General features: G+C 41.8%; 1 protein-coding gene across 1 annotated transcript; it reads left to right on the top strand.

The window, feature by feature from the left end:
• The first annotated feature begins 364 nt into the window (after positions 1 to 364).
• LOC309381209 (G protein-activated inward rectifier potassium channel 1-like) lies at positions 365 to 25978 on the top strand. The gene is made up of 3 exons (XM_081931946.1): positions 365 to 1295; positions 11582 to 11798; positions 24608 to 25978. The coding sequence occupies exons 1-3, from the start codon at positions 645 to 647 to the stop codon at positions 25210 to 25212; spliced, it is 1473 nt and encodes a 490-aa protein (XP_081788072.1). The 5' UTR covers positions 365 to 644; the 3' UTR covers positions 25213 to 25978.
• Positions 25979 to 27759: the final 1781 nt, after the last annotated feature.

Raw genomic sequence — 27759 nt, 5'->3', positions numbered from 1 at the left:
TGACTGAATTTGATCCCGGGGCTTAGAGAACTTCACTCAAGAGAACACCACCAAAGCGTCTATCTACACCACCACTCTCACATCTGCAAAGCCTGGCTTCTTGCTGGGGTTGCCTGCAGACTTGGTGTTTATAAATACTGTGCTAGATAGCCTGTACCGTTCCAGAAGGAAGTCACCCCTTGCAAGACAGCTGGCCAGCGACAACCCAAAGCGTGAAAACGGGAGGTCCCCAATAAGCTGATCTTATCCTGCACTTGTACCATTCCACTGGCATCATAAGAGAGTGGCAGCCAAACCGGTTGGGTCCCTTCCTTGTGTTTCAGCGTTTGTTCTGTGCCTCTGGCATCATCCTCTACTAAGACAATGTTTTAATCAAATAAAGATTGTACAATCATCTGGATTTTATTTGTGCTGGTATCTGACAGTTACCCAAGGCAGCGGCACAGAAAAGCCCTCTCTGGATTCAGCTCCATTGGTCTCCAACAACTGCCCAAACCAAGTGGACGAGACCACCAGCTACTGTCTGCTCTGCTAATGATTGCCTACGTTGGGCCCCTTGCATGAAACAACAGTTTCTCCACGCTGAGACCAGCCTTCGTTCTACTACTAAACCACACAGAGTGTAAGGAAATCTTCTCATCAGAATGTCAGTTGTGAGAAGAAAGTTTGGTGATGACTATCAGGCCGTGGTGGCTGCACCGCCCCATCGGAAAAGGCAGCGCTTTGTAGACAAGAACGGCCGCTGTAATGTCCAGCATGGCAACCTGGGCAGTGAGAACAGTCGCTACATTTCTGACCTCTTCACTACTCTGGTGGACCTCAAGTGGCGTTGGAACCTTTTCATTTTCTTGCTGACCTACACTGTTGCTTGGCTGGTGATGGCCTCCATGTGGTGGGGAATTGCTTATTTGCGTGGGGACCTAGACATACACCAGAGCCCCAGTTCAGGACACAACCCATGTGTGGCTAATGTCTACAACTTTCCCTCGGCCTTCCTCTTCTTCATTGAGACAGAAGCCACCATTGGCTATGGTCATCGCTACATTACTGAGCGCTGCCCAGAAGGAATTGTGCTTTTTCTGTTCCAGTCACTGCTGGGCTCTGTGGTAGATGCCTTCCTCATCGGATGCATGTTTATCAAAATGTCCCAACCCAAGAAACGTGCTGAAACTCTCATGTTTAGCCGGGCTGCTGTCATCTCGCAGCGAGATGGAAAACTCTGCCTTATGTTTCGGGTGGGCAATCTCCGCAACAGCCACATGGTCTCAGCTCAGATCCGTTGCAAACTCATTAAGGTGGGTGAAAGGATTCCCTGGAAGGGAGGGAGGCTTATGGCGGGTAAGATTCTTCCTATCTTCTTGCATGCTGATCTTGGCAGCTATGCTCTAGAGTATAGCAAAGCCCTGTCTTTAAGCTTCAGATCTAGCTTCCTGTTCTAAGGCTATTCATTTTTCCCCCTCTCTGCAAAGGAGGAACAAAGAGCTATTGGAGAAGGCAAGTACATTTCATACATGATAGTGGGTGGCAAAGGAAAGCTGCTGTATAAATAATACACACCAGTAGATATGAAACCAAGAATAAATAGGTCCCAAAAAAGATGCTGAAATAGGCTTAGGGAATTGTAGCAGATGCCCCAAGGATAATAAATGTTCACTGCTACTAAAATATACGCTTTGTAATATTTGATAAAGCATATACATTTCCAGATCTTGCTTTGGATATTTAATTTTGAGGATATAACTAGAGACTACAGACTTACAATTGTGGCCTTTTGCTCTTATTAGGGAACTGTTTCCAGAACGTTCAGAGGATCAGGGCGTATTTTATTAATTTCAATAACTTCAGCTTTTCACAACTTCTCTCTTTTAAAAAAAAAACAACTTCAAAATCCAGCCAACATTCCATAAGCAATCAAGTTAGAAAATGTCATTGAATTTTTGCAAGTGCATCTGAGCTGCTGTAAGTCATTGGTGAATTTTGCTATTGAGTAGCCTATCAATTTTGTTAATATACAAATAAATATTAGGAGAACCTGCTAAGGTTCCATTGCAAATGCTCTATGCTTTTGAGTTTGGGTTGCTTGATTTAACCAAGAGCTTAGTCCAAAATGTTTATAAAGCCAGCTCTGAAAGACAGAGAAAACATGCTAAAAAGAATAATGACTTTAAGCACGTTCGGTATACCTTTCCACTTTTCTTCTGCTCCCTTGGCTGGGGCCTACATATGTTCTGCAGTGCCAATAAATGGCCAGTGCTTTCTGCTTTGACCCTACCAGTTGGAGAGGATAGATTCCAAGCCTTTCCATTCCTGCAGGTGACTGGCGCTACTGCCAGAGCTTCTATCCCTGACAAGCTGTTCAACATAGAAGCCCTCGCCCAAACCAATTTACACCCAGCCCACTCTCTTCCAGGTCAGAATCACTCTACAACAGCAGGAGCAAACAATATTCAGAACAGCAGCCAGGAGATAAAATAACACTAAAAACGCTGTGGGCAGGGAACCAAACACAGTGAATACATTTCTGTATTCTCTGGAATTGAATATTTCCTACCTATGACTGCCGTTCTACCTCTGCAGGCTGGTCTGTCCTTGGCAGTGGGAAATTCAAAATATATTCCTCTTTGACATAATTTCATGAAGCATGAAAGAAACAACTTTCCTATCTGAACCTAAGACTAACGTTAGGCTGGGGCTTTGGGGTAGAAATGTAGGCTTTCACACAATACCCTGAACAGAAGAAGAAGGTGTTAAACATCCAGAGTCTAAAACTACATCCAAGTCAGTCAATTACAAATCTACAGTACCTGGGAAATCAAATGAAGACAGCATTAGATTACCAAATAATACCCTTATGGCAGAACCTGTCAGACAGATCATCATCATAACAAGCTGTAGAGTAACTATTATTTACTTTTACAACAATATAACAGCTCAGTGCAATGCACTTCCTTCCAACCTGAAAAGAAGAAAAGAACTAAAATAATTCAGATATTTGTAAGCAATTTATTGCCCTTACAGAGAAGACAAGGGAACAGCTGCTTTTGGAAAACAAAGAGGAGCCCCCAAAGAAAGAAACAGAAGGAACAAAAAAAAAATCTGCAGCTATATCGATTTAGGCTTCCCCTGCCCTGTGCAATGCTGTTCAAAGCAAACATGGCTGGGCACGAGAAGTTATAATAGTCACCATTTCAGAAGCTAGCAAGATTTGAAATCTTCAGCAGGATGACTTCCAATTACCCCCAAACAACTAAGTCAGGGGTGTCCAAACTTGGGAACTTTAAGACTTGTGGACTTCAACTCCCAGAATTCCCCAGCCAGCCTGCTTAAAGTTCCACAAGTTTGGACACCCCTGAACTAAGTCTCCACAAGTCTTAAAGTTCCCAAGTTTGGACACCCCTGAACTAAGTATACATCATGCCTATCTCCATTTTGATTTTTTTTTTAAATTTCCTCAGGCAGCAACAGACTTCTTGTGTCTTATTTTCCAATAGTTCGGGTCTCTCTTCCAACTTGTAAAAATATGGTCTGTTTTTAAGCTCCTCACAGTTTTTACAACTGATGTACAAATGAGGTGTATGTGATAAATATAATGGCGGACAGTTATTGCTGAATGGAATTTGTAGCATTACAGAAATGGCTGCTTTTGGTCTTTTAATAATCCAGATGCACTTTCTGTTGCCTCCATGTTTTTCAGAAAACCAAGCCGAGTAAGTTACTCCCAGATGAAAAAAAGACAGATAACATTTTAAAAGAAAGCATATAAATTGATTGTTGGCTGTAATAAAAATAACTGTACTTAATGAAAGCATCAGTAGAAATGTTGACCTTTGACAATTCAAGAGAGTCTAAAAGGTAAAGGTAAAAGTTCCCCTCGCTAGGACTTTAGAGTTGGGTTTTTTTTTTATGATAATAGTATAACACTAATTACATTCTCAAGCTTTCTATTTGTATATAATATCTTTCCAGAGCCTAGTGCAAGCCAACAAATACTGAATTTTGAATGCTCTTAAACCACAGCGACACAGAAAAATCTGGATGTTAATTCCCATGCATGATATTAATAATCCGTAAAATATTTGCACAAATTGTAATAATACATGGATACCACCATCCATCCATACACACACAGAATTAAGCATCCTTTCCCTCATAATTCTATCATCAGAATTTCTCACCTGTAACATACATAGAAATGATGTGAGTGGTAGGTTTACTTAGTAATAGAACTGAAATCGATGAAAACTAAGCCTAATGAATTCCTGATTAATCCTGGTTCCAACCTGCTACGTTCATTTTCCTACATTTCTACTATGTGGCACTTACCAGATTTACAGTACAGATAATCCTTGATTTACAACAATTTATTTAGTGACTATTCGAAGTTACAATGGCATTGAAAAAAGTGATTTACAACCAATGCTTGCATTTATGGCCATTGTAGCATCCCCATGGTCACTTGACCCAAATTCAGGCACTTGGTCATGGGAATGCATTTACAAAGGTTGCAACATGCCGGGGTCATGAGATCGCCATTTGCAAACTTCCCATTTGGCTTCCAACAAGCAAAGTATATGGGAGAAGTTGGATTCACTTAATGACCATATAATTCACTTAATGATTGCAGTGATTTGCAACTATGGCAAAAAAAAGTTATAAAATTGGGTGCAACCCATTTCACCACTACTTTGCTTTGCAATGGCAATTCTGGTCATAAGTTGAGGACTATCTCTTCACATGTTCTAATAGACCCTCATGGTTACCCGTTTCTTGTTCATTGCAAGTTAATTGTTGACATACTAAATTCCATGATGAATCCTGGTAAACTACAGGGGGTTCTTTCTTGCATTTTTTGCTAGTTTGTTCCTTTGAGTCTCTCTTGACTCTTAGAGATTGCTGGACTAGTCCCTGCAGTTGTCCTGACAAGATTTCCATAAATAGTTTGCCCTTGCCTACGTCCTAGGGCTAGGAGAGAGTGACTGGTTTTAATACCTGAGGCAGAATTAGAACTCACAGTCTCCCAGTTTCTACCCTGGTGCTTCAACCACTACACCAAACCGGCTCATCACTCTTCACTACACACACACACACACACACACACACACACACACACACACACATATATATATATATGTATATATATTTGTATTTTAAATAGTTAGCTGTAATTAAGCCTCACTGAAACCAATAATATCAGTTAGTGATGATGTCCTATTACTTTCAATGGCAATAAAATGACCCTCTGTTTCAGTCCATACTCATTTCTCATCAAATTTTGGTCATAAAATGTGCCCCGTAGAATAACAAATAGTGCCCCTCCATAAAAATGTTTAATGGAATGCAAAGAAAACTGGCATTCTCAAACCATTATGCTGGTCTATGCCCTGTAATAAAAGTATGCTGATTATTATAAAGGGCAATGCTAATAATATTGTGTTACTGTTTATCTTTTTATTTTGGCATACAAGATACTTGTAGCAGTGTATAACGTTTTTATCTCATCCTTCCCCATGACAAGAATTATCTTGTCAGGGTCACACCTTTCAAGGTGTGAAAATGAACATGGTTTCTTTCTTCCTTCCTTCCTTTTTTTGCAAACTGAATCAGCCACACAAAACTGAGGATGAATTCCAAGGTCTGCTCTTATTGGAGGGTGGCATTTGAAGGAAATCTGCAGCTAGCCAGCCCTTGTTCCTCCTGGCAATAACTGTTTCCTCCCCATCCTGCTGTAGCCATGGCACAAGAGTAGGAAGTGCCTCAAGCTGTCACTCGTGTTGGAACGAGTTGTTCTCTGACTTGTGGCCCCAGTCCAAACCAAGTGCTTTGACTATCAAATGCAATCCCTAGTGAGTGCTGGAGACTTTTGACAGCAGGCAAGTTGTGGCAATTGGCACCAGCAGGCATCTCAGCACTTCCTGGAGCTGGATTCCAATGGTGTCATTTGAAGGTCAAATGCAAGATAGGGGGTGCATTTCTTCCTTCCCAGCTGAACTGAGCAATCTGAGCATTTCAGCTTTTAGAAGTCAAGTTTCTAGTTCCTAACATGCCAGAGTAAACGTAAGGATCAAGTTTCTAATACCCAGCATTCCACAGTAAATGAAAAAGATCTGGAATCTTTTCTTTCCTGTGTCTTTAATGGTTCTTAAGGAAAAGTTGAGGAAGCATAGGCATTTGTGCCAGTTGGGTCAAGCTTAATGTTCTGGAATATATTTTGATATTGTACTGGCTGCCATTCTTTCAGCTCAGGCTAATTACAGCTCAGTGTTTCTCAAGCATGGAAATTTTAAGATTTATGAACAGAGTACCCTAGCCAGCCATCATTTCTGGGAGTTGGAAGTCTATGCTTCTTAAAATGGCCAAGTTTGAGAAGCAATAGTGTATCTATCTCAAATAAATGATTCTAAAAGAAAGTGAAATGCTGGTTTTCAAGCAAGACACATCATTCAGCTAACTCTCCTATCTTATATTTCAGATCCTGTAAAGAAATTAGTTTGCAGGTTAGGCAAATACATGGGCCACAAAAAAACCCATATGATCGCCAATGGTGGCAAACAGGCAGAGTCGCCCTACTGATATTTCATGGCATTACAGATTTCTGCAACCAGCTAAACAACAGTAGCTCGATTCAGCATATGCTCCACAACAATATGGAGAAAATAAGAATTAATCATTTCAGATTTTGGCCTTAAGTGATTTTAGGATTTAATGCTTTCTTTCAACCTCCCAATCCTGCCTTTCCTAAATATGTAACAACTCAAAGTTGTTCCTTCTTGCTCTGTTTAGTAGTAACCTGGGGTGTCTTATCATATCTTGAAAAGGCTCTGAGGCTAGGCTTTTGACGGTCAGGTGTCAGAGACCACTTTCTACCCAAGTTCTTCAATTGCTCTCATGGAGAAGCTGGATCTTTCCAAAGAAGGCTACATTCATAAATTGCATTAAACCATGGTTTGTGGTGTTAATCAGAGATCATAAAACAAAGCAGGCACATCTCACATCTGTTCAGCAATTTATTATTTTTTTTTGCATTAAGATCAAAAAAAGCAATAACGAGCAAGGTCCTGCCTATAGATTAGATGAGCTACCAAGCTGTTCACTGCTCATGAGACTGGCAAAACATTATTAAACAAGGCAATAATAACAAAAAATTGTTGTAAGAACAAGAAAAAAAAATCTAACTCGTAGGAGGCTTACATTAGTTTCCCAGAATTCATAGATTCAGCTGAACTTCTGCTGGATTTGAAGGAGAGGCACCTAGTGTTATGCCATCCTCCGATGCGTATTTACAAATAAGCAATGTATCCTGATTCATAGCCAGAATGGCTGGACTTACTCATTGCACTAAGTCAAAGCCAGACAGAAACACATTATGGCTTACTGTGATTGATTTTTCTACTCAGTGGAGTGGCAAAAAAGGAGTTGGGAGGGAGCTCAAAGAAGAATTTTCCTTAGATGCTTGCAAAATATTTCAATGAAGAAAAAAAAAACCTTATGAGGTCATCCAAATGCTCAAAAAAGGGTTCACACAACATATCAGGAAATTACGTTAGCTTTGCAGTGTATTGCAAACACATCCATTATGGTTTGTAACTGTAATGTATGGTCTGTGAATGTAGCCTGCTGTGGTTTATGTAACGAATGGGGTTGCTGGTTTCTTGCTGTGAAAAACCAGGCACTCACAGATAGCAGACACGGTTTCCAATAGGTGTCTGGATTTGTGTGGCACAAATGAGTGACTCAACAGTAATAAAAGCATAAAATAGTTTAGCGTAAAATGTAAGCACAATCCTGCTCTGTTTAAAACTGCAATCATACAGTATCTATGAATACAGATTAATTCAATCATGTATATGTACATGTATATGTGCGAGACATGGTGCCTCAGTGGCTAAGACACTGAACTTGTCGATCAGAAAGGTCGGCAGTTTGGCGGTTCGAATCCCTAGTGCCGCTTAACAGAGTGAACTCCCGTTACTTGTCCCAGCTTCTGCCAATCTAGCAGTTCAAAAGCACATAAAAATGCAAGTAGAAAAATAGGTACCACCTTTGGGGGGAAGGTAATAGCGCCTTCAGTGTTTAGTCATGCCTGAGACAACCCAATTATGAGCACCGCCTCCTAGAGTCAGGAATGACTAGCACATATGTGTGAGGGGAACCTTTACCTCTGTGTGTGTGTGTGTGTGTGTGTGTGTGTGTGTGTAATTGGTTTTCTCTTTTACATACAATATGTGCTTAAAAGAACAGTGTACTGTCTGGGTTGATTCATTTACAATTCCTAATTTCTATCTCTGTTGTCCAACCAGTGATAAAATAAGTCCCAAGTTCGAAAGTATTCTGTGTCTTCTTTTTCTTTTATCTTCAGTGTTAATCTGTCCATTTCTGCACAGTCCAATATTTTTTAAAATTATGTCTTCTTCCATAGGTGTCTCCTCACTTTTCCAATGTTGTGCAAATAAGATTAATTCAATCTTTCTTAGCATACCATAAAAAAACATGTATAAATTTGCAAGTTGTGGGGAAGCCAATCCCAGTGGTCTGTATTATTGTGGTTTTTCTTTAATTTGTCATGTGAATTCAGGCAGTATCGTTTATCTATAAACCATGGTTGAGCAAAAGGAGGGAAAGGCTACTGCTGTGCTTGCCCTATCATCCTATACTTGATCTGCAAAGAGGCCACTTCAACTGTCTCTGGGGAATAAAGGCATTTTTCCCAAGATCGGCCTGAAAGTAACCTTTGCTTAGAGCACAGGGCCGGCAAATGCTATACCCAGTTTGTAATCCCATTTCAAACCCAGAATTTACAATCAAATGAACACCTAAAATTATGCTGTAACTCAGTGTTTCTCAACCTCATCCATTTCAGATGCTGGGGACTTCAACTCTCATAATTCCCCAGCCAGCATGCTGGAATTCTGGGAGTTGAAGTCTACACATCTTAAAGTTGCTGCGAGAAATATTGCTGTCACTGAATCTCCCATTTCTTTGTCCTCTAGAATTTCTCTAAGTTAGGACTACCAGATCTGGGTTTAAAATATCTGGGCTCATTTACTGGACTCAGGTGTAACCTACACATTATTGGCTGTTCTGATCACACCAGTGGTGGGTTTCAACATTTTTAGAACCTCTTCTGTAGGTGTGGCCTGCTTTGTGGGAGTGGCTTGCCAGCCATGTGACCAGGTGGGAGTGGCTTGCTGGCCATGTGACTGGGTGGGCGTGACCAACTTGTCAAATGTGGTGAAACTCACTTAACAACACTCTTGCTTAGCAACCAAAATATTGGCTCAGAAACTCTGGCATTTGAAGCACGCAAGTCTTAAAGCTGTCAAGTTACAAGACCCTTGCACCCCTAACCTTTTTGAAAAAACCCCCAGGGGCGTTTGTCTGAAATGGTATAGGGTTTCCTGCCTAGGCAGGGGGTTGGACTAGAAGACCTCCAAGGTCCCTTCCAACTCTGCTATTGTATTGTATTATTGTATTGTGGACTTCAACTCCCAGAATTCCTCCTCCAGTCATGTTGGCTCAAGAACTCTGGCACTGAAGCGTGCAAGTCTTAAAGCTGTCAAGTTACAAGACCCTTGCACCCCTAACCCTTTAGAAAAAAAAACCTAGGGGTGTTCAAACTTGACAGCTTTAAGACTTGTGGACTTCAACTCCCAGAATTCCTCCTCTCGCTCTTCATCTTGATGATGTGCGGATGGGCAGGGGGAGGGAGCTGGAACTGGTTCTAAACGGCACTGTAGATTTGTAGAACCTCTTCTATAGAAGAGGTTAGAACTGGCAGGAACTCACCCCTGGATTACACCCTTCTGAAATCTCAGTCAGAAATTATTCGTTCAGTTAACTTGCTATTGTTTTTAATGAGATGGTTCAGAAGATATTTTTGTCAGCAAACCATAGGTATTGCTACTAAATTACAGTCCCCAACTGTTCTTATTACCTCTAATGGTACTTAAGGCAATGCTTTAAAGCACATTCTGCTGGAAGTGGCTCATCTGAGGACAGGGTTGGGGTTGCCATCCTAAATGCCATCCTAAAATCAATCAGGTGGAGCTCTCGCCTCACAATCAGGAGGTTGTGAGTTCAATCCAAGGTAGAGGCAGATGTAAGGTCTGTTTGGGCAGGGTGTTGGACTAGATGACCTGCAAGATTCCTTTCAACTCTGTTTATCTGTTAAATCATCTCAACTTTTTATGATATCTCCACCTACTTCACCTTCACGTTCTGGAAATATTTGGAACTTTTTCCCCTCCAGCTCCCCATTAACATCTTAGCCTCCGGCTATTAACTATTAACTATTACCATCTGCACCCTTACCCAATTGGGTTTTAATATTTTATCAATCTACTCAAGGCTAGACCTGCTCCGCCTGCGAGAGGTACTTTGCTGCTGCTAACTCTACCCCTACACGTAATGTCAGCCTTCCCCTTCCACAAGGCAAGGGACCCACCAGGACTCATGTTGGCAGGTTCTTTCAAATCGAGGATAAACCATCATGACTTATTTAGCTGAGGCCTGATGAGCTTGGTAGCTTCAGAAATGAATGTATCTAACTCATTCCCCCCCCCCAACTTGAGGATCTTTATGTATTTTTGCTGGGAATTTCAAGCTGGGAATTCAGTTGGAGGGCATTTGAAATTGGGAAGGCTGGAATAGTGGTACAGATGTGTTTTTTTTTCCCCTCACAGCACTGTAATTAAATGATTTTGGAAACCATTATTTTTTTATTCCATGCAACAAATAGGGGTGTAGAACACTGGGGACCAGTTAGGCAATCCACAGGAATGCCTGTTTATAGGTGATCTGCTTTATCGTTTATCACTTTACCCAGGGGTGGGTTCCAGCTTCTTCTACTGCCAGTTTGCTCAGAGATGCGCTTTGCGCACTCGTGCATGCACAATAGGTTGAAAATGCTTCTGTGCACGTGCAGAAGCAAAAAACAAGATGGCAGTGCCTATGGCGCCGCCGATAGAACTAGTTTCCGGCTAAGTTACTACCTACTCAGCTGAACAGGTCCAAACTGGTAGGAACCCACCTCTGACTTTACTTCACCCAAAATATCATGAAGCCAAGATTGCCAAACAGAGGCTGTCATGTTATGAGCACTGATTCACTTGAAAAGTCAGTCATGCTGGGAGTGACCAGAGGAAAAAGGAGAAAGGCCGCCCTAGTATCTTCTGGCTGAACACTATCAAGGAGGTGGTGAGGTGGTGTAAGACTGAAGAGCATGGAGATTGCTTATCCATAGAGTGGCCAAGGGTCGGTCACAACTGAATGATGCTGATGTTGGTGATAACGATGACGGTGATGTGCCCTACCACTTGTGGTTGGAAGAATGGATCCTGTCCTGGGAAACCTGATTTCAACTGCTCAGTAAATTGTGGAAAGGGGCTGACTTTAAATCTGCCCCCATAAAATCCATTTTGCCATTGAGTTCTACCTTAACGTCTCTTGAGTTAATTTTTACCAAGCCGCTGTAGTCTGCAAAGGTCCCTGATATTTTACTGAAAAGACTTCCCTCCCTTTGGCTGCTGCAAAATTAGTTCTTAATTTGCTGAAATTATTTCTCTTTCATTCCTTTTATCTTTAGTCACGACAGACACCAGAAGGTGAATTCTTGCCACTAGACCAATGTGAGCTTGATGTTGGATTTGGAACTGGGGCCGACCAACTGTTCCTCGTTTCTCCTCTAACCATCTGTCATGAAATCAGTGATAAGAGTCCCTTTTTTGCCCTCTCGCAAAGATCCCTAAGGAGCGAGCAGTTTGAAATTGTCGTAATCCTTGAAGGCATTGTTGAAACTACGGGTAAGTGATGCAATCAGGTGCCTCCCGTGTAAATTTAATATTGGGGTATTACTTCCAAGCATGTTGCGTTTTCTATTTATGATACCTTGTAAGTAACTGCAAAGTTATTGTGGATATGGAACCTCTTAGATAGATGTGACTTTCTGTCATGGTATGTAACAATGGTGAAATTCAAATTTTTTACTACTGGTTCTTTGAGCGTGGCTTGGTGGGCGTGGTGTGGCTTGGTGGGCGTGGCTTGGTGGGTGTGGCAGGGGAAGGATACTGCAAAATCTCCATTCCCACCCCCTCTGGGGCCAGCCAGAGGTGGCATTTGCTGGTTCTCTGAACTACTCAAAATTTCTGCTACCGGTTCTCCAAACTACTCAAAATTTCCACTTCTGCTTCTCCATAACCTGTCAGAACCTGCTGAATTTCATCCCTGGTATGTGAGAATGACTGTGAGAAACAACAGAAAGAATGTAAACTAGATTACGGTCATGCAAAAGTTATTTCAGCCCACAGCAGGGTTTCAAAACAGATTCACCCTAGTTTTCTGGGAAGTAAAAGTAAAGCGCGAGATAAATACTTTCAGACTTGCAAGATTCTCTAAATATAATCTTACAATGATGGTAAGATTAGTACTCAATGTTGCACTTCTTATTTGGACTACTTCAAAGGGCTAACACTTCCCTCATGCAACTATTGGTGTGTTAGGGCAGAGGTGAAATAGGAACCGGATTCTTAGCATTTATTCAATTCAAATCTGATGCACATCCCTAATAATTAATTTGTCAGGTGGAGAAGTATACAAGAAACATTCTTATTTATTTTTCCTTTTTTATTCTTACTATTTACTATTAACATTGGGACATCTAGCCCAAGGCTATTCACATTAATAGGCAATGGTCCATTGGTGTATCTGGAAAGGAAAACTGCAAATACCAAGTCAGCCCTGATAACAGTTCACAGTTAAGAGTCTTGGGTAGACCATTAAAATTCAATTAATTAAATAAACCACAGTTCAGTTTAGTGTGGAGAACTATTATGTGAATACAGTTTAAATATTCTACCTACGAGCTAGTTAAGATTCCTCATGTGGATTCCAACATACTTGGAAATCAACCTTTGATCTTGGAAACTATTTAGCATTATGTGTGACTATGGTGATTTCTTCAGTATTGAAAAAGAAAGCTGTTGCCACTTTCCCCCAAATAGTATTTTTTTATATGAAAGCTTTCACATGCTTTAAGACCTGCCCTATATTAGAAGTATATTCATCTTATTATTGAATTCTGGCTCAAATTTATCTCTCTTTTCCCTCTTCCCCTATATAGCATGATTGAATATTTCGCTGATAAGTAGATTCTCAGTTATAAGATAGGGAATTCTAAGTTACCAATAGAAGATATTTTATAGCTCAAGGGTAAACTGGGGGTGCTTGGTGTTCTTTGAGCTTGATAGGTTTCTTCCTGACATTTTATTACCAAACTAGGTAACATCATCAGAAGCGCCACCATTGTAAACTAGCTGGAGAAATGAATGAGAAAGAATTTAAGGCCTTATTACAATCTTTAAAGCAGCTAAATTCTTGATTAGGGAGTTACTTCATTATGCATATTACCTTGATCAGCCCTAAGCATTTTTGATGCCAGTTGCCTGCTGCCCTGTATTAGTCCTCCCTTTGTTCAGCCTTAAATGACAAGTGGGATATGCAACCAATCCATTTGCAGTGAGTGAATGAAATATTTTTAAAAAGTCAAAAAGGTGGCCTTGTCTATGCAATGAAATCTCCCCCCCCCCCCGCCTTCTTTTACATGCCTTATGACAAATGCAGGTCATGGATGCCCCTTCCCCATCCATCCTATACTCAACATTTAGAAATAGTGGAGAACTTCTGTCCTTCGTGCTGAGCCCCAAGACTCAAATAACAAATACAGCTGGTACAGAAAGTTAATTATGTGACCGATAGCACAGCCATTCTGATTCAGGGGCACCTATTTAATGAAGTAACATTGGAAGCGTGTAGATGCCTTTTAGGTTCTGACATATTCATCATTGTTAAAATAGAGGAGACCTATTGCCTTTGAAGACAAGATGGGGAAGAAACTTCCTCCCCATTGGGTTGTAAATTATTCCAGGGCTTAATCTGAGCCAACTTTCTCCAGATGTCAGCTGCCAACTCAGCTGCAGTACCTGCCTTCAAATTGTGCAGAATCTCTGCAGGAATGATTGTTCTTTGGAATAGCTCCTATTAAAAGACAAAGTACCTCTAAAATGAGCAGATAGACACAAGAAAGCTCTTTTGCTGATTATTGTACATTCCCCCTTTTTTATTTATTACTGTCTTGATAGCAAAACTGCTAGGAAAAGATTATCTTCTCTATTATTGCATGTTTTTGTCCTTGCTGGAGGACAAGATGTTCCCCATGAGAAGTTGTTCCTGGCAGCTGATGACTCAACGAGAGCCTTCATCAACCTGGTGTCCTAGTGGGTAGAAGGTCCACAATTCCTGTAATTCTTGTAACCCAGAACTTCTGGCCAACTGCCTAGGAAGTGAGCAGCTAGAAAAAGATATTGAGATTCTAGAAAGGGTGCAAAGAAGAGCAACGAAGATGATTAGGGGACTGGAAGCTAAAATATACAAAGAACAGTTCCAGGAATTGAGTGTGTCTAATTTAATGAAAACAAGGAATAAGGGTGACATGATAGCAGTGTTCCGATATCTAAGGGGCTGCCCCAAAGAAGAGGAGGTCAACCTGTTCCCCAAAGCACCTGAGAGCAGGACAAGAAGCAATGGAAACTAATCAAGGAGAGAAGCAACCTAGAACTAAGGAGAATTTTCCTGACTGTTAGAACAATTAATCAGTGAAAAGACTTGCATCCAGAAGTTGTGGGTATTCCAACACTGGTGGTTTTTAAGAATAGATTGGACAACCATTTGTCTGAAATGGTGTAGGGCTCCCTGCTTGAAGAGAGGAGTGGAATAGAAGAGTTCCAATCAGCCCATATAGAGAGGATCAGGTGGGGAAACGTGCTGGGGACTACTAGTGATTCTTGATTGCCATTTTAGCATTTCCAGGGTTTCATACTGGATTATTATCATCTTCCAATTGTAACCACATGGTTGCAATCATTTTTTAAAAAAAAAATTCCAATGCTTTATTACTGAACTTTGTCCTTAATGAGAAAGTAGGACAAGATAGAGTACCGAATAAAAGTATGCAGCCAATACTTTTAGACTGAATCTTAACTTAGAAAATAAATAGGTCTTGATTAGGTATGGGTTGAACTTTTCTCTAAGCACGGCATGCTAATATACCATATTCTTCTTCAGGAGTAGTGAACCTATCAAGAAAACAGGGCAAATTCAAACATAACCACAGTTTTTCTAATACCAGGCACACTCGTAATTTTCTCCCCAGTCTTCAGTGTGACGTAGTATTGTGCATAAATTTTCATTCAGTATTTCTTATGATTTATACATCATATTTTATTTATTTATCATATTTTGAAACTGCCCATTTCCCTCAAAGAGTGATTCTGGGCAATAGAAATATTATTTTAAATATTGAATATAAAGGTATAATAAAATATAAGTACACTTCAGCTATTCTGGGATTTTCAACAATTCTTTATTACAGCCTTTAGGACAAAAAACTTCTTGAGATGTTTTACGCATTCCTAAAAAGAGATAGGCCAAACACTAGAGATTTAACCCTGCCTGAAAGGCCATTTTGCCCTTAATTCTGGGAAGGCAGACATTGCCCTCCGGATACAGTATTTTGAACCAACTACAATCAACCCCATTCAACGTGGCCAGGAAACAAGGAATCTTAGGAGTTGTTAGAAGGAAATGGACAGCAAGGGTAGGAAATTATGACTGCAGGTAGCTCGCAATTTGCAATCATTCATTCGATGACCATTCAAACAATGGCATTGGAAAAAAGTGACTTATGGCCAGTTTTCACACTTTAGGGCTGTTACAGCATCTCCACGATCACATAATCACTCGGTCGCTTGGCAACGGGTATGTATTTACGATGGTTGCAGCATCCTGGGGTCATGTGATTACCATTTGTAACCTTCCCAGCCAGTCAATGGGGGAAGCTAGGTTCGCTTAACAAGTATATGGTTCACTTAACACAGGGGTGTCCAAACTTGGGAACTTTAAGACTTGTGGACTTCAACTCCCAGAATTCCCCAGCCAGGTCTTAAAGTTCCCAAGTTTGGACACCCCTGACTTAACAAGTGCAGTGATTAACAACTGCGGCAAAAAAGGTGAAATGGGGCAAAACCTACTTACCAATTGCCTTTCTTAGCAATGGAAACTTTGGGCTCAATTGTCATAAATCGAGGACTACCTATAGTTGGGTATATCATGAACATGTGGCTTTTGTGGCGCTTGGAGTTGTTCCAAAACTGTGCTAATTCTCATAGGGCAAAAACAAGAACTAAGTGCAGTCTACTACAAGCAGAGGCTAGATTTAAACAGGCCAACCCAGTCAAAAAAGGCAGCCAAGTAGGCCATTAGCTAAGGTGGAATGAAAAAAACTAATCATAGGAACCTCCTTTTATTTAAAAAAGGGATAGTTTCTCCACACATGGATAGCCCTTGACAAGATTGTTCACTTAGCAACTGTTTCAAGTTACGACACTCCCCCTTCAAAGATACTTACAACTTGGTTCCAAAGTTCCTATGGCTGGATATCTGCCACTACAGTCACATGACTGCATTTTGTGTGCTGGGCAACCAGCCTGCATTTGCAACTACTTTTAGCTATACTCACATTACTTATGTTACCGCAGTGTATGATGTTTTTGCCAAAAAACAGTGTTTACTCCTGTTTTTGGCAAAAATGCTCATAGGTTTGCTTAAGGACTGTGGTGTTCCCTTATAAAGTCATATCGGTCATGTGTGTGGCTTGCTTTACAACTGTTGTGACTTATGACCATAATTAGCAGGCTGCGTTATAGTCATAAAGCAGAGGTGGTATTCAGCAGGTTCTGACCAATTCTGGAGAACAGGTAGTGGAGATTTTGAGTAGTTCGGAGAACCGGTAAATACCACCTCTGGCTGGCCCCGCCCTCATCTATTCTCTGCCTCCCAAGTCCCAGCTGATTGGGAGGGAATGGGGATTTCGCAGTATCCTTCCCCTCCCCTGCCATGCCCACCAAGCCACACCCACAGAACCGGTAGTAAAAAAAATTTGAATCTCACCACTGTCATAAACTAAGGGCTACCTGTAACTTCAGTTGTTACCATTCTTTTGATATTGGCTTCCTGCTTTGCTTAGTAAATAGTACTTATTCTTGGATCCTGGATTTTCTTATGAGTTTATTAATGTGATTCTAGCTGCTTCCAGTCAAGAGATAGTAGGAACCCTTGGACACCATTGCTCTAACTGCCAACTCTGGTCTAGGACTGCAACTCCCAGAATGCTTAGCGCGTATAGCTCTGAGCAGGCATTGGGTCCATGCTATGCTTGGAACAAAATACTGAGGTAAAGGATTTTGCTACCCCAGGAGATTAAAAGAGTTTCTTAATCATTTCTCTGAATATATGTTCTGTACCCATTTGTGTATTTTACCTTCAGCACTTCCTAAGTACCCTTTAACAGGGCTAGAGAAACATACTTAAATAAACTGAGCTAAGTCAATAACTACTGAGGGATTGATCGTCAGCAAATAGAGCCACGGGTTGTTTCTTACCTTTGCACGCACTAGAATTGATGGATGAATGGTATAAACTGAGGTTTGCACGAAGCCTCTGCACTTCCCCCCCTCCCCCCCCCCAGATTGCCATATGGTGTTTTCCTGATCTTTCTATGGGTTTCCTTCCTTAAATCCTTCCATTCCCCACTATCATGTCGGAGTTGAAGAAGCTACTTGGATGAGAAGTGAAACAACTTCAAAAGAAAAAAACCAAGAAAGTCCAGTTGCCTTCTGAAAAGAAAAGCACCTTTGGGTGATCCAAGGCAGGGGTGGGTTCCATCAGTCTCTACTGCCAGTTCACTCATGGCCACGCCACGCCCACACGCTTGATACATAGTGCAATTAAATTCCTCTTCGCATGTGCAGAAGCAAAAAGCAAGGTGGCGGCACCTATGGCGCCACCTGGAGAACCGGTTTGGGGGTGTGGCAGGCCTGGGTCCATGCCGGTTCCAGTGACCCAGGCCGCCAAACCACTACCAGTTCTGCCGAACTGATCTGAACTGGTAGGAACCCATCTACCAAGGCAATTGTCAGATAAGGGGCAGCTGAGCCCACAGAAGGAAAGAAAGCAAGGCTAATATATCAGAAGAAATCATGCCTAGTTTATTGGGCTGTAAATGTGAGGGAGCTCTTAAATCTGCACATTCAGACATAGGATTCTATTAATGTAAAGCGTACAGTAAAGTTAAAGCTAGCATTTCTGGGTCTGTTTCTTATCTGGACTACCTTTCACCACTGACATCAATCTTGCAAGTCCAAAACTACATTCTTCCCTCTCATTTTTGCAGTCCAAAAAACTAGGGGAGGTCCCATCTAAGAGATGCTTCCATTCCTTTTGCAGATTCAGCTGTCATTTGTCTGATCATTGTCTAATCTGCAGCTCTTCCCCATGTCTCCCAAGATCATTTCCATAATGCCATTAGAGCATAAAAGCTGGCTGGATGACTTTGGACCAGGCATTCTCCCTCAGCCTAAACCATCTGTAATGGTGTGACTTTGGGCAATGGGGAAGAGTTACCACCAAAGAAATGGGCAGCTAAGAGGCAGCTTTAACCAACAGAAGGAATGTAAGCCCAGCAAGCATCCCAAATCTTTCTAGTTTTTCGGGCCGGAAAGGCAATCAAGGAGAAATGTGCTTTCAGATTTGCAAAATTATAAATAATGCAGCCTTATAATAAAAGTAGAAATAGTTCATCTGGAGGTGCTTCCTTTCTGGATTATCTCATAGGATTGTTGTGGGGAAAATAGGAGATGGAGCATTATGCACACTGCCTTAAATTGTGCATAATAAAGGTGGGATGTAGCAACTAACTTCCTTTATATTATCTTCGTGACTGAGGAGAAATTTCCTGACAGTTAGAACAATTAATCAGTGGAACAGCTTGCCTCCAGAAGTTGTGAATGCCCCAACAATGGAAGTCTTTAAAAAGATGTTGGATAGCTATTTGTCTGAAACGTATAGGGTTTCCTGCCTAGGCAGGGGGTTGGACTAGAAGACCTCCAAGGTCCCTTCCAACTCTACTATTGTATTGTATTGTATTGTTCTTTTGCAGAACATTGTGGTAAGTTTGTCACCAGTGATATTTGGAAAGGACCAGGATTTGCCAATGCTATAATTTAGGAAGGTATATGGAAGAGAGAATGAAGTTCCAAATCCAGCTATCAGAGCAGTCAATACATTTCCATTATTTGTAACACAGATTTCTAGTCCTGAAGGCTGTTGAGATCCAGCTAAAAATGTGTGGTGATCTCAAAAGCAGGAGATGCAGCGTAATAACATCTGCAGCAGTGCAGGGTGTGTTTCTTCACTTAACACAGTCCTTTGCTGCTGCTTCTCCTCACAATTGGCAGAGTAGAACACGTTATGCAATAATTGTGTTTTTAAAAACCTCCTTATAAATGGTTGAAAAATAAAAGAACCCATGATGAAAAATGGAATCACGGAACAGTACATTATGCAAAATAAGGAAAGATGCTATAATGTTTAATTTACATAATTTGTACAGCTCGCCTGTTTTTCTTGGCTGAGATTCTATATGGCCCTTGTGTGTAATTATTATTTATTTGGTTATTTTAAGTTTGGAATACATGAAGCTCAGGGGATGCAATAGCTGCAAAGGCTGCTAGGCATTGAACAACTGGTGCTAATAAAACTTTTCTCATTTGCATCCAAAGAGAATCATGGAAGAATTAAAAGTGCTTGCATACCTTTGTGATCTAGTGTAATCCTTCATGGCTGGATCCAGACGGAAATTGCATTGATGCATGTAGGTTGCCCTCAACTGCTGAATGTGTACAGGTAGTCCTCAACTTACAACAGTTCATTTAGTGACCATTCAAAGTTACTATTGTGGTCCGGTGGCAGCCTGCGGAGCTGACAGCAGAGTTGGACAGTGAAGGGGTTGGGGAGGAACATGATCCAGTCCTGGAGTCTGGGGAAGACTCAGACGAGGGCTCTGCATCAGAGGCAGAGAGGGGGCCTGGGCCATCTGGGAGTTATGTGCTGCTTCCAGAGCCTCCGGAGTCGGACATCAGCAAGGAAGAAGAACCAGGGGAGCCTGTTCCCAGTGCGCACATGTGCAGAGCTGCAACAAGGCAAGAACAGTTAAGACAAAAGGGGCAACTCGGGAGTAAGGCTTGGAGATGATTGGCCCCTCCCATAAGACATAAAGGAGGAGCAAGGCACATGAGTCTTTTCAAGAAGCAACCTTGTTTGTTCTCGTCAGTTTAAAGTCTGAAGCTGTGTTTTGACTCTGTGCTCCATGTGGCCTTGCAAAGCTAATTGCCAATTAGGTCTTTGCCAGTTTTTCAAGGGAGATAAAAGTGTGTGCTTATCAGCCTTACCCGAAAGACTTTGGCAGACTTCTGTCGGACTCTTTACAAACTATTTGTTTCTCATTATGAGCTTTGAATGAACATAATTCAGAGCTGTTGAAATAAAAAGAGGGTATTGGGGACTACGTGTGGCTTTTTACTATCTCAGGAAGCCTAAGTCAGAACAGTTACAATGGCCTTGAAAAAAGTGAGTTATGACCATTTTTCACACTTACAACCACTGCAGCATCCCTCTGGTCACGTGATCAAAATTTGGACATTTGTCAACTGACTCACATTTATTATGGTTGCAATGTTCTGGGATCATGTGATCCCCTTTTGCAACCTTCTTGACAGGCAAAGTCAAGAAACAGAAGCCAAGTTCACTTAACAACCATGTTACTAACTTAACAACTGCAATGATTCACTTAACAACCGTGGCAAGAAAGGTCTAAAATGGTCAAAACTCATTTACCAATTGCCTTTCTTAGCAACGTAAATTTTGGGCTCCACTGTGATCGTGAGTGTGGTTACACACAAATTGTATATTGTTTGAACAGAGTCCCAAACTGCTGTCACAGAATCATGGCATATATTCCTAAATCTGCCTTCATTGTTACTTGTTAAACTGTGAACAGCCTATGGCGTATTAATAGCTACTTCTTTTTAGAAAAAAGAATTCCAGTGCTAATCTCATGCAGTGCAGTGATTCTGTTCAAATAATAGAAGCAAGTACAATGGGTAAGAGATTAAGCTCCAGTTCCATCCAAAGCAAATGCATCTCCTGACCAGATTATGGTTGCACAAAACTGTGTCTTCTTTAGGTAAGCACAAAGGGAGCCCAGCTCCAGGTCAGGAAGGAGAAAGCTTACATAGAGCCAAACCAAACCTCAAAGCAGTCGGCCTAATGAGAGAGGGCATGGGACAATACAGTAACACTGCCAGAATGACTAAACTAGGGGCACACAACATTTTTTTCCGGCTGTGGGCGACACAGTTGTGTGCCTGGGCCTCCCCTCTAGAAAATCATGCCTGGTGCTCGGACGAAAAGCTGCACTTCATTTCATTTCAACTTGCTCAATTATGTTCAGTTGGCACATGTTCTTCTTCAGTAATTTATTTAATGCTTTTCCCCTTCTGTCGCATTAAAACTTACTGTATTATTTTTTCTCTCTCCAGAAAATACATCTTTTCTGCATCAGACTGGAAGGGCATCTTAGATTCAGCAAAAATAGAGTAACTGAGGCAGATTAATGTGTTTGTTTTCTGCCTGGTTGCCTTTGAAACAGGCAATCAAACTCATGGCTGTCCACCCAGTTTTAGGTTAAATCAGTACAATTTAGTAATGATTTGATGGGGTCCCTTGCTCAAGGCTTTTGGGGGATTGTATGTTGCACAATTCACATCCAGCTAAACAGGCTATATCACAGTGACGGCTAACCTTTTTTGCTCAGATGCTGAAAGTGTGCATGTGCGTGCCCATACCCATAGTTCAATCCCCACACGTACCTCGCGCATGCACACATGAGCCACCCGCTGCCCCACTGCCATGCATGTAGGCAGTGACGTGCGGTGAGGTTTATGACTGGTGAGGCTGGTGACATCATCAAACCGCGTGATTGCTCCGATCGCACGGGCGCAGCCCAAACGGAGAAGTTTCTCTTCTCAGAAATGTCAAAAAGGGACAGACAGGCTGTCGCAGCTCCACTGAGAAGACATTTCTGAGAAGAGAAACTTCTCCTTTCTCCTCCTCCCCCTGCCCCTTCTAGCATTGATGATGTTACCTTTTTTGCATCGGGCAAGCCCGGGATCCTTGCAAGGGGAATGGGACCACATGTGCAGGCAGCTCCTCAGCAGTGCACAGCCTCAGATTAGCACAGCCGCGATCCCCTTCGCCTGCACACGTGGTCCCATTCCCCTCCTTCCTAAGCCAACACGAAGGGGACCACGACTGCGCTGATATGAGGCTGGCATTGAGAAGCCGCCTGCACACATGGTCCCATTCCCCTTGCAAGGATCCCGGGCTCGCCCGATGCAAAAAATGGCGAGATCGGCACACTTGGTGCTGCTGCTGAAATGTCCAGGGAGGCTAAACCAAGCCGCGCGCCTCTCCCAGCCACTTTCACAGCTTCCCGGAGTAATTTTTTAAAATTTTCATTATAATTATTATTATTATTTTTTATTTTCATGATGAGAGCGGTGAGGCTCTGCCTCCCCTGCCTCCCCTGACTGCACGTCACTGCATATAGGCATGACACCCCCACCCCACCCTCCTGAAGCCTGGGGAGGGCGAAAACATCCCCCACAGAGGCTCTTTTCTGAACTTCCAGTAGGGCCGTTTTTCATCCTCCTCAGCAGGGGTGGGTTCCTGCCAGTTCTAACCTCTTATATAGAAGAGGTTCCACAAATCTACAGTGCTGTTTAGAACCGGTTCCAGCTCCCTCCCCCCGCCCGTCCGCACATCATCAAGATGAAGAGCGAGAGGAGGAATTCTGGGAATTGAAGTCCACAAGTCTTAAAGCTGTCAAGTTTGAACACCCCTGGGGTTTTTTTCTAAAGGGTTAGGGGTGCAAGGGTCTTGTAGCTTGACAGCTTTAAGACTTGCATGCTTCAAATGCCAGAGTTCTTAAGCTAACATTGTGGTTGCTAAGCAAGAGCGTTGTTAAGTGAGTTTCATCATATTTTACAAGTTGGCCACGCCCACCCAGTCACATGGCTGGCAAGCCACTCCCACCCAGTCACATGGCCAGCAAGCCACTCCCACAAAGCAGGCCACACCTACAGAAGAGCTTCTGAAAAATTTTGAAACCTACCACTGCTCCTCAGGCTTTGCAGGCCTCAGAGATGGCTCTGTGTGGGAGGTGTGGGACGTGTGCCATAGATTCGCCATCACAGCTATATCACATCTGAGCAGAGAACAAGGAAAGAACAAAGCCAAGAAAGAGCTCCAGGAAGAGTCCTTGCAATGGGTTTTCCTTTTCCCAAAATTCAAAGAGTCTTAAAAATAGTTCCCCGAGACTTTACATTATTTCTGGCCAAGGCAAACTGCAATACCCATCTTACTTTTTTAAATATGCCTTCCTTAGCACGAGAAAATCACATTCGTGTTATCTTCTATAATGTCAGAGAAGAAGAAGAAAGGAATTGAACATGCCACACACACACATACACACACACACACACACACATGTAAGTCAGTTCTCTGTGCAGATGTAGGAAATCACAAAGTTGACTTTTTAAAAAGAGAATGGCTATTTTAATGGGAATGTGGTGTCCCAACCAATGCATGAAATAGTCTGACCCTGTATGTCTGCGTGTCTTGTGTAAACAGCAATTTTGCAGGAAGTTAGGGAGGAAAAGCAGACAGGAAAATAGTAGATCTTTAGCACCTCTGGAAAGGGAGACCAGTGGCTCCAGAACTGAACACAAATTGCACTAATGTCGTGATGGTAAACCTTTTTGGCACCAAGTGCCCAAACAGGAATGTATGCGCATGCCAGAGTGCCAGAAACCTGAAGACCAGCTGGCGGGTGCGCATGTGTGCCCCCGCCAGCTGGTCTTTGGGTTTCCACCATGCGCATGCACCCCAGCCAGTGGTCTTTGGGTTTCTGGCACTCTGGTACATGCAAAGACCAGCTATCCAGTGCGCATGTGCATGCCGGAAACCAGAAGAGCAGTTGCCGATGCTACGCATGCTCACAAAGACGGCTTTGCATGCCATCTCTGGCACACTTGCCATAGGTTCACCATCACAGCACTAGGGGACCTAAGTGCAGGTTAGCAGGATGTAGAGAACCACAAGTTTCTCACCCATTGTAAAGGAAAATATTTGGGAAGTGATGGATTGAGTTGGGTCCAGAAGTCGGTCATTGTATGTAAGAGTAGTGGGAGAATTCCTGCCAAGATTTCCATTCCATGTAGAATATAGAAGGAAATCCATATATTAAAGATACGGGTTTAATTGCATGTTTCATCTGAAGCTCTTTCCCAGGATGTTAATTTTTTATAACAACATTAATGTTTTAATTATAGAGTGATTTTTGTAATTACTATTTTTATGGTTTCATTGTACACTGCCCAGAGTCACATTTTTGAGATGAGGATAGCATCACAATGTGATATATAGATATGTCCAAATATGCCCTACTTAGCTTGCCTTTCCTGCTCCGCCCACAAGGACAATTGTGTCTTCCCACAAAACAGAGTTGGGGAAATAATAAAGATCCTTTGAAAACCCAGGCTGAATGGCATTTGTCATTTACAAACCTAACTTTGGTTCCTTTACTATTTCCTTCTCCTAGGAATGACGTGCCAAGCCAGAACCTCTTACACAGAAGACGAAGTCCTCTGGGGCCACCGGTTCCTCCCTGTGATGTCACTGGAAGATGGCTTTTTCCGTGTGGACTATTCCCAATTTCATTGCACCTTTGAAGTTCCAACTCCTCCCTATAGTGTGAAAGAGCAGGAAGAGAATTTGGCTCTCCCATCACCTCTGAACACCCCTACTGGGAGTCATAGGAGTCGGCGGGAAAAGATCTCCTCGCTTGACTGCCTCGAGTTTTTTGAAGAGAAGAGCAACCGTCTTCCCAGCAAATTTCAGAAGCTTTGTACTGGGAAGGGGGACCTCCAAAGGGGCATCCCAAGTCTTTGCTCCACCAGTGTTGAAAAGGCTTGCAGCACTGGTGACCTCTTGAAAATCCAGCAGATCAGTTCTGTCTGCAACATGGAGGAGGAAGGTGAAAAGCTGAAGTTGGCTGCCTTCAAAACGAAATCAGAGCTCCTGGCTCGTTCCACTGGGAACCTCGAATTCCAACAGAGACCTCAACACTTGCATACCCTGGGGGCAAGATTGGAGGATCATTTGCCTGCCAAGTTACGAAAAATGAATTCAGGGCTTTTCTCTTAAAAGAGCAGACAGACAACAGGTTGCATTTTAAACTTCTAAAAATTTTCACAATGTTGTTAGGAAGAAGATTCTGACAAAGCTGATCTGTGCTGCTATGCCAATTCAATTTCATAACTGCAGTTTAAAAACCAAAATAATTTCAATGGTAATAAAATGGCATGGTAGGAAGGGATATATAGTGGGTGAAAGTTAGGTGAAAACTATATTCTGTTATGTATAGATTATTTGTTTTGTTTTTCTTTTTAAGTTCTATCCTTTTGAAGCATGCTTGTTTATTAGTGTTCATTTTGGGATTTCCTCTTTGGAAAAATAGACTGGAAGCAGCTATTATAAAGCAAAAATACTTCCATGTGTATTCTGGATGTCATTCTGTCTCCATCTGAACAGCTGCACAAATTTTACGCACATCAGGAACCAGGCAAAAGCATCTGCAGGGAGGCAGGTTTAAAAAAAAACATATGAAAATAGAGGTCCTTGCAACATGATGGTCTATTGTTGCTTTCCTTATTTTAACTAAAGCATTGGGTCCTGCAGACATTTCTGGGATCCAGGCATGTAGCAGGATTACTGTTGGACTTTAAAAATGTGGATCCTTTATTTTTCAAGAATCAGTGCTAAAAGCAAGGAACTCATAAACTGTGATGGTACAGACCTGTTTCTGCAAAAGCACCCTTTCAATATTGAGAAGGATGCCTTCTTGACTTTCTTGCAGCAAAGATAATTATTGAGGTTGTATAAAAAGATAAGAATCCCTAATCCTTGGGGTCCCTAATCCTTGGGCTGTGGTCCATTCAGAGCCGAGCTGTGGAAGTGGCATGTGCGCACACGCATGAAAGCTCCATTCGTGCAAGTGATGGGCACACATGTCCGCTGCTTGTGCAAACGGAGCTGAGTTGCACTTGCCTGTCACTCATACAGAACCATCCTCTCTCCTACGCCCCCGGTCTGCAAAGCCGGAAAGGTTGGGGAATGCTGTCCTGAGTCAAATCTGAGTTCTGGTATTTTACTTGGCAATGTTACAGAAGTGGATATGTATCTCTATTTACTGCTAAGCTATATCTCCTTGCATCTCTTACTGTTGGCTATATTGTCCAATGGTGTTGGAAACCAAGAGTGAAGATTGCAACTGCAATCATGTTACTAAAGCCACCTTCTTGACTTTTTTGACACCTCTTCCATGGACACTTCTGGTTCTAAAATATACTATATATATATATATATATATATATATATATATATATATATATATATATATATATATATATATATATATATATATATATATATATATATATATATATATATATATATATATATATATATATATATATATATATATATATATATATATATATATATATATATATATATATATATATATATATATATATATATATATATATATATATATATATATATATATATATATATATATATATATATATATATATATATATATATATATATATATATATATATATATATATATATTCACTTTTTATTACTACCCTATAGCACACCAAAAACCAGTTTGGTGTAGTGATTAAGGCATCAGGCTAGAGACCAAGAGACCATGAGTTTTAGCCTCCCCACACACACCTTAAGTATAAAGTCAGCTTGGTGACCTTGGGCCAGTTGCATTCTTTCAGTCTCAGGAGTGAGGCAATGGCACGCCTCTTCTGAAATCTTGCCAAGTAAAATGCAAGGACTTGTTTAGACTGTCACGAAGAATCACAGCACAGAATAACAGAATCTGATTCCTCCCTCTAAATATGCTCAATGTAGATGAAACAGGTAGCGCCATGCCTCATGGTGATCACTAGCTATGGATGAAGCTACGGTCAAACGTTTCCCTTTTGCAACAGCATCAGCCTAACTGTTGCAGATTTCTTTTTTCCTTTCTGATGTCTTATTTTCCTCACTTTTCCTTTTCCATCTTCCTAACAGTGTATGCAGGTTTCCACAGCTGGGGAATAAGCCAGTCTCCTCCGAGAGCTGCCCTTGAGATGGGTGAGATGAGATTCCTGTCGTTATTTTCATGGGTGTTCTGAAGATGCTGAGCTGACAAAAGTTGGATTTGGGAATGACTGTGTGAACTCTTTTCCTGGGTGTGAAGTTTCTTCCTTTGGGAGATTCCTCACAATTTCAGCCTTTGAACTTTTCAGAGGTGATAATGGGTTGGTTTGGGTGTTCACGTTAAATTAGGAAAGTGCGAAGATTCCTTCGGATGGTGTCTCAGTTCCTAGTGACTGTGTAGAATCATCTCTGACCTCATGTAGAAGTGGTTCCTCTATTGCTTCCAACTGGGATTATTTTGGGCTTCCTAGTCTAGCCTTCCCAGTCTTGGCCATCCCTCATGATATTTCATCCAACCACGAATCAGGCTCAACCTGCATAGCTTTCCTGGGATGAGCCAAGGTCAATTAGGAGCTGCCACCTGCTAAGGGCTAAGCACATATAAACCTCATAAAGGATGAGGATTCCAATGGTGAGAGGACATAAGGATCACTCCCAAAGAAAGACTTCTGAGCCTTGCTGAATCAGGCA

Source organism: Natrix helvetica (genome assembly GCF_964273705.1).
Source record: "Natrix helvetica genome assembly, chromosome: Z".
Taxonomy (NCBI): Eukaryota; Metazoa; Chordata; class Lepidosauria; order Squamata; family Natricidae; genus Natrix; species Natrix helvetica.
This window is presented reverse-complemented; position numbering and strand designations above follow the sequence as displayed.

What these genes read in the sequence shown, in the direction of transcription:
- LOC309381209 (XM_081931946.1), top strand. Translation starts at nt 645, where the DNA reads ATGTCAGTTGTGAGAAGAAAGTTTGGTGATGACTATCAGGCCGTGGTG. An exon ending in TCCGTTGCAAACTCATTAAG is followed by an intron (nt 1,296 to 11,581) that starts GTGGGTGAAAGG and finishes TTTTATCTTTAG; the next exon opens with TCACGACAGACACCAGAAGG. An exon ending in AGGCATTGTTGAAACTACGG is followed by an intron (nt 11,799 to 24,607) that starts GTAAGTGATGCA and finishes TCCTTCTCCTAG; the next exon opens with GAATGACGTGCCAAGCCAGA.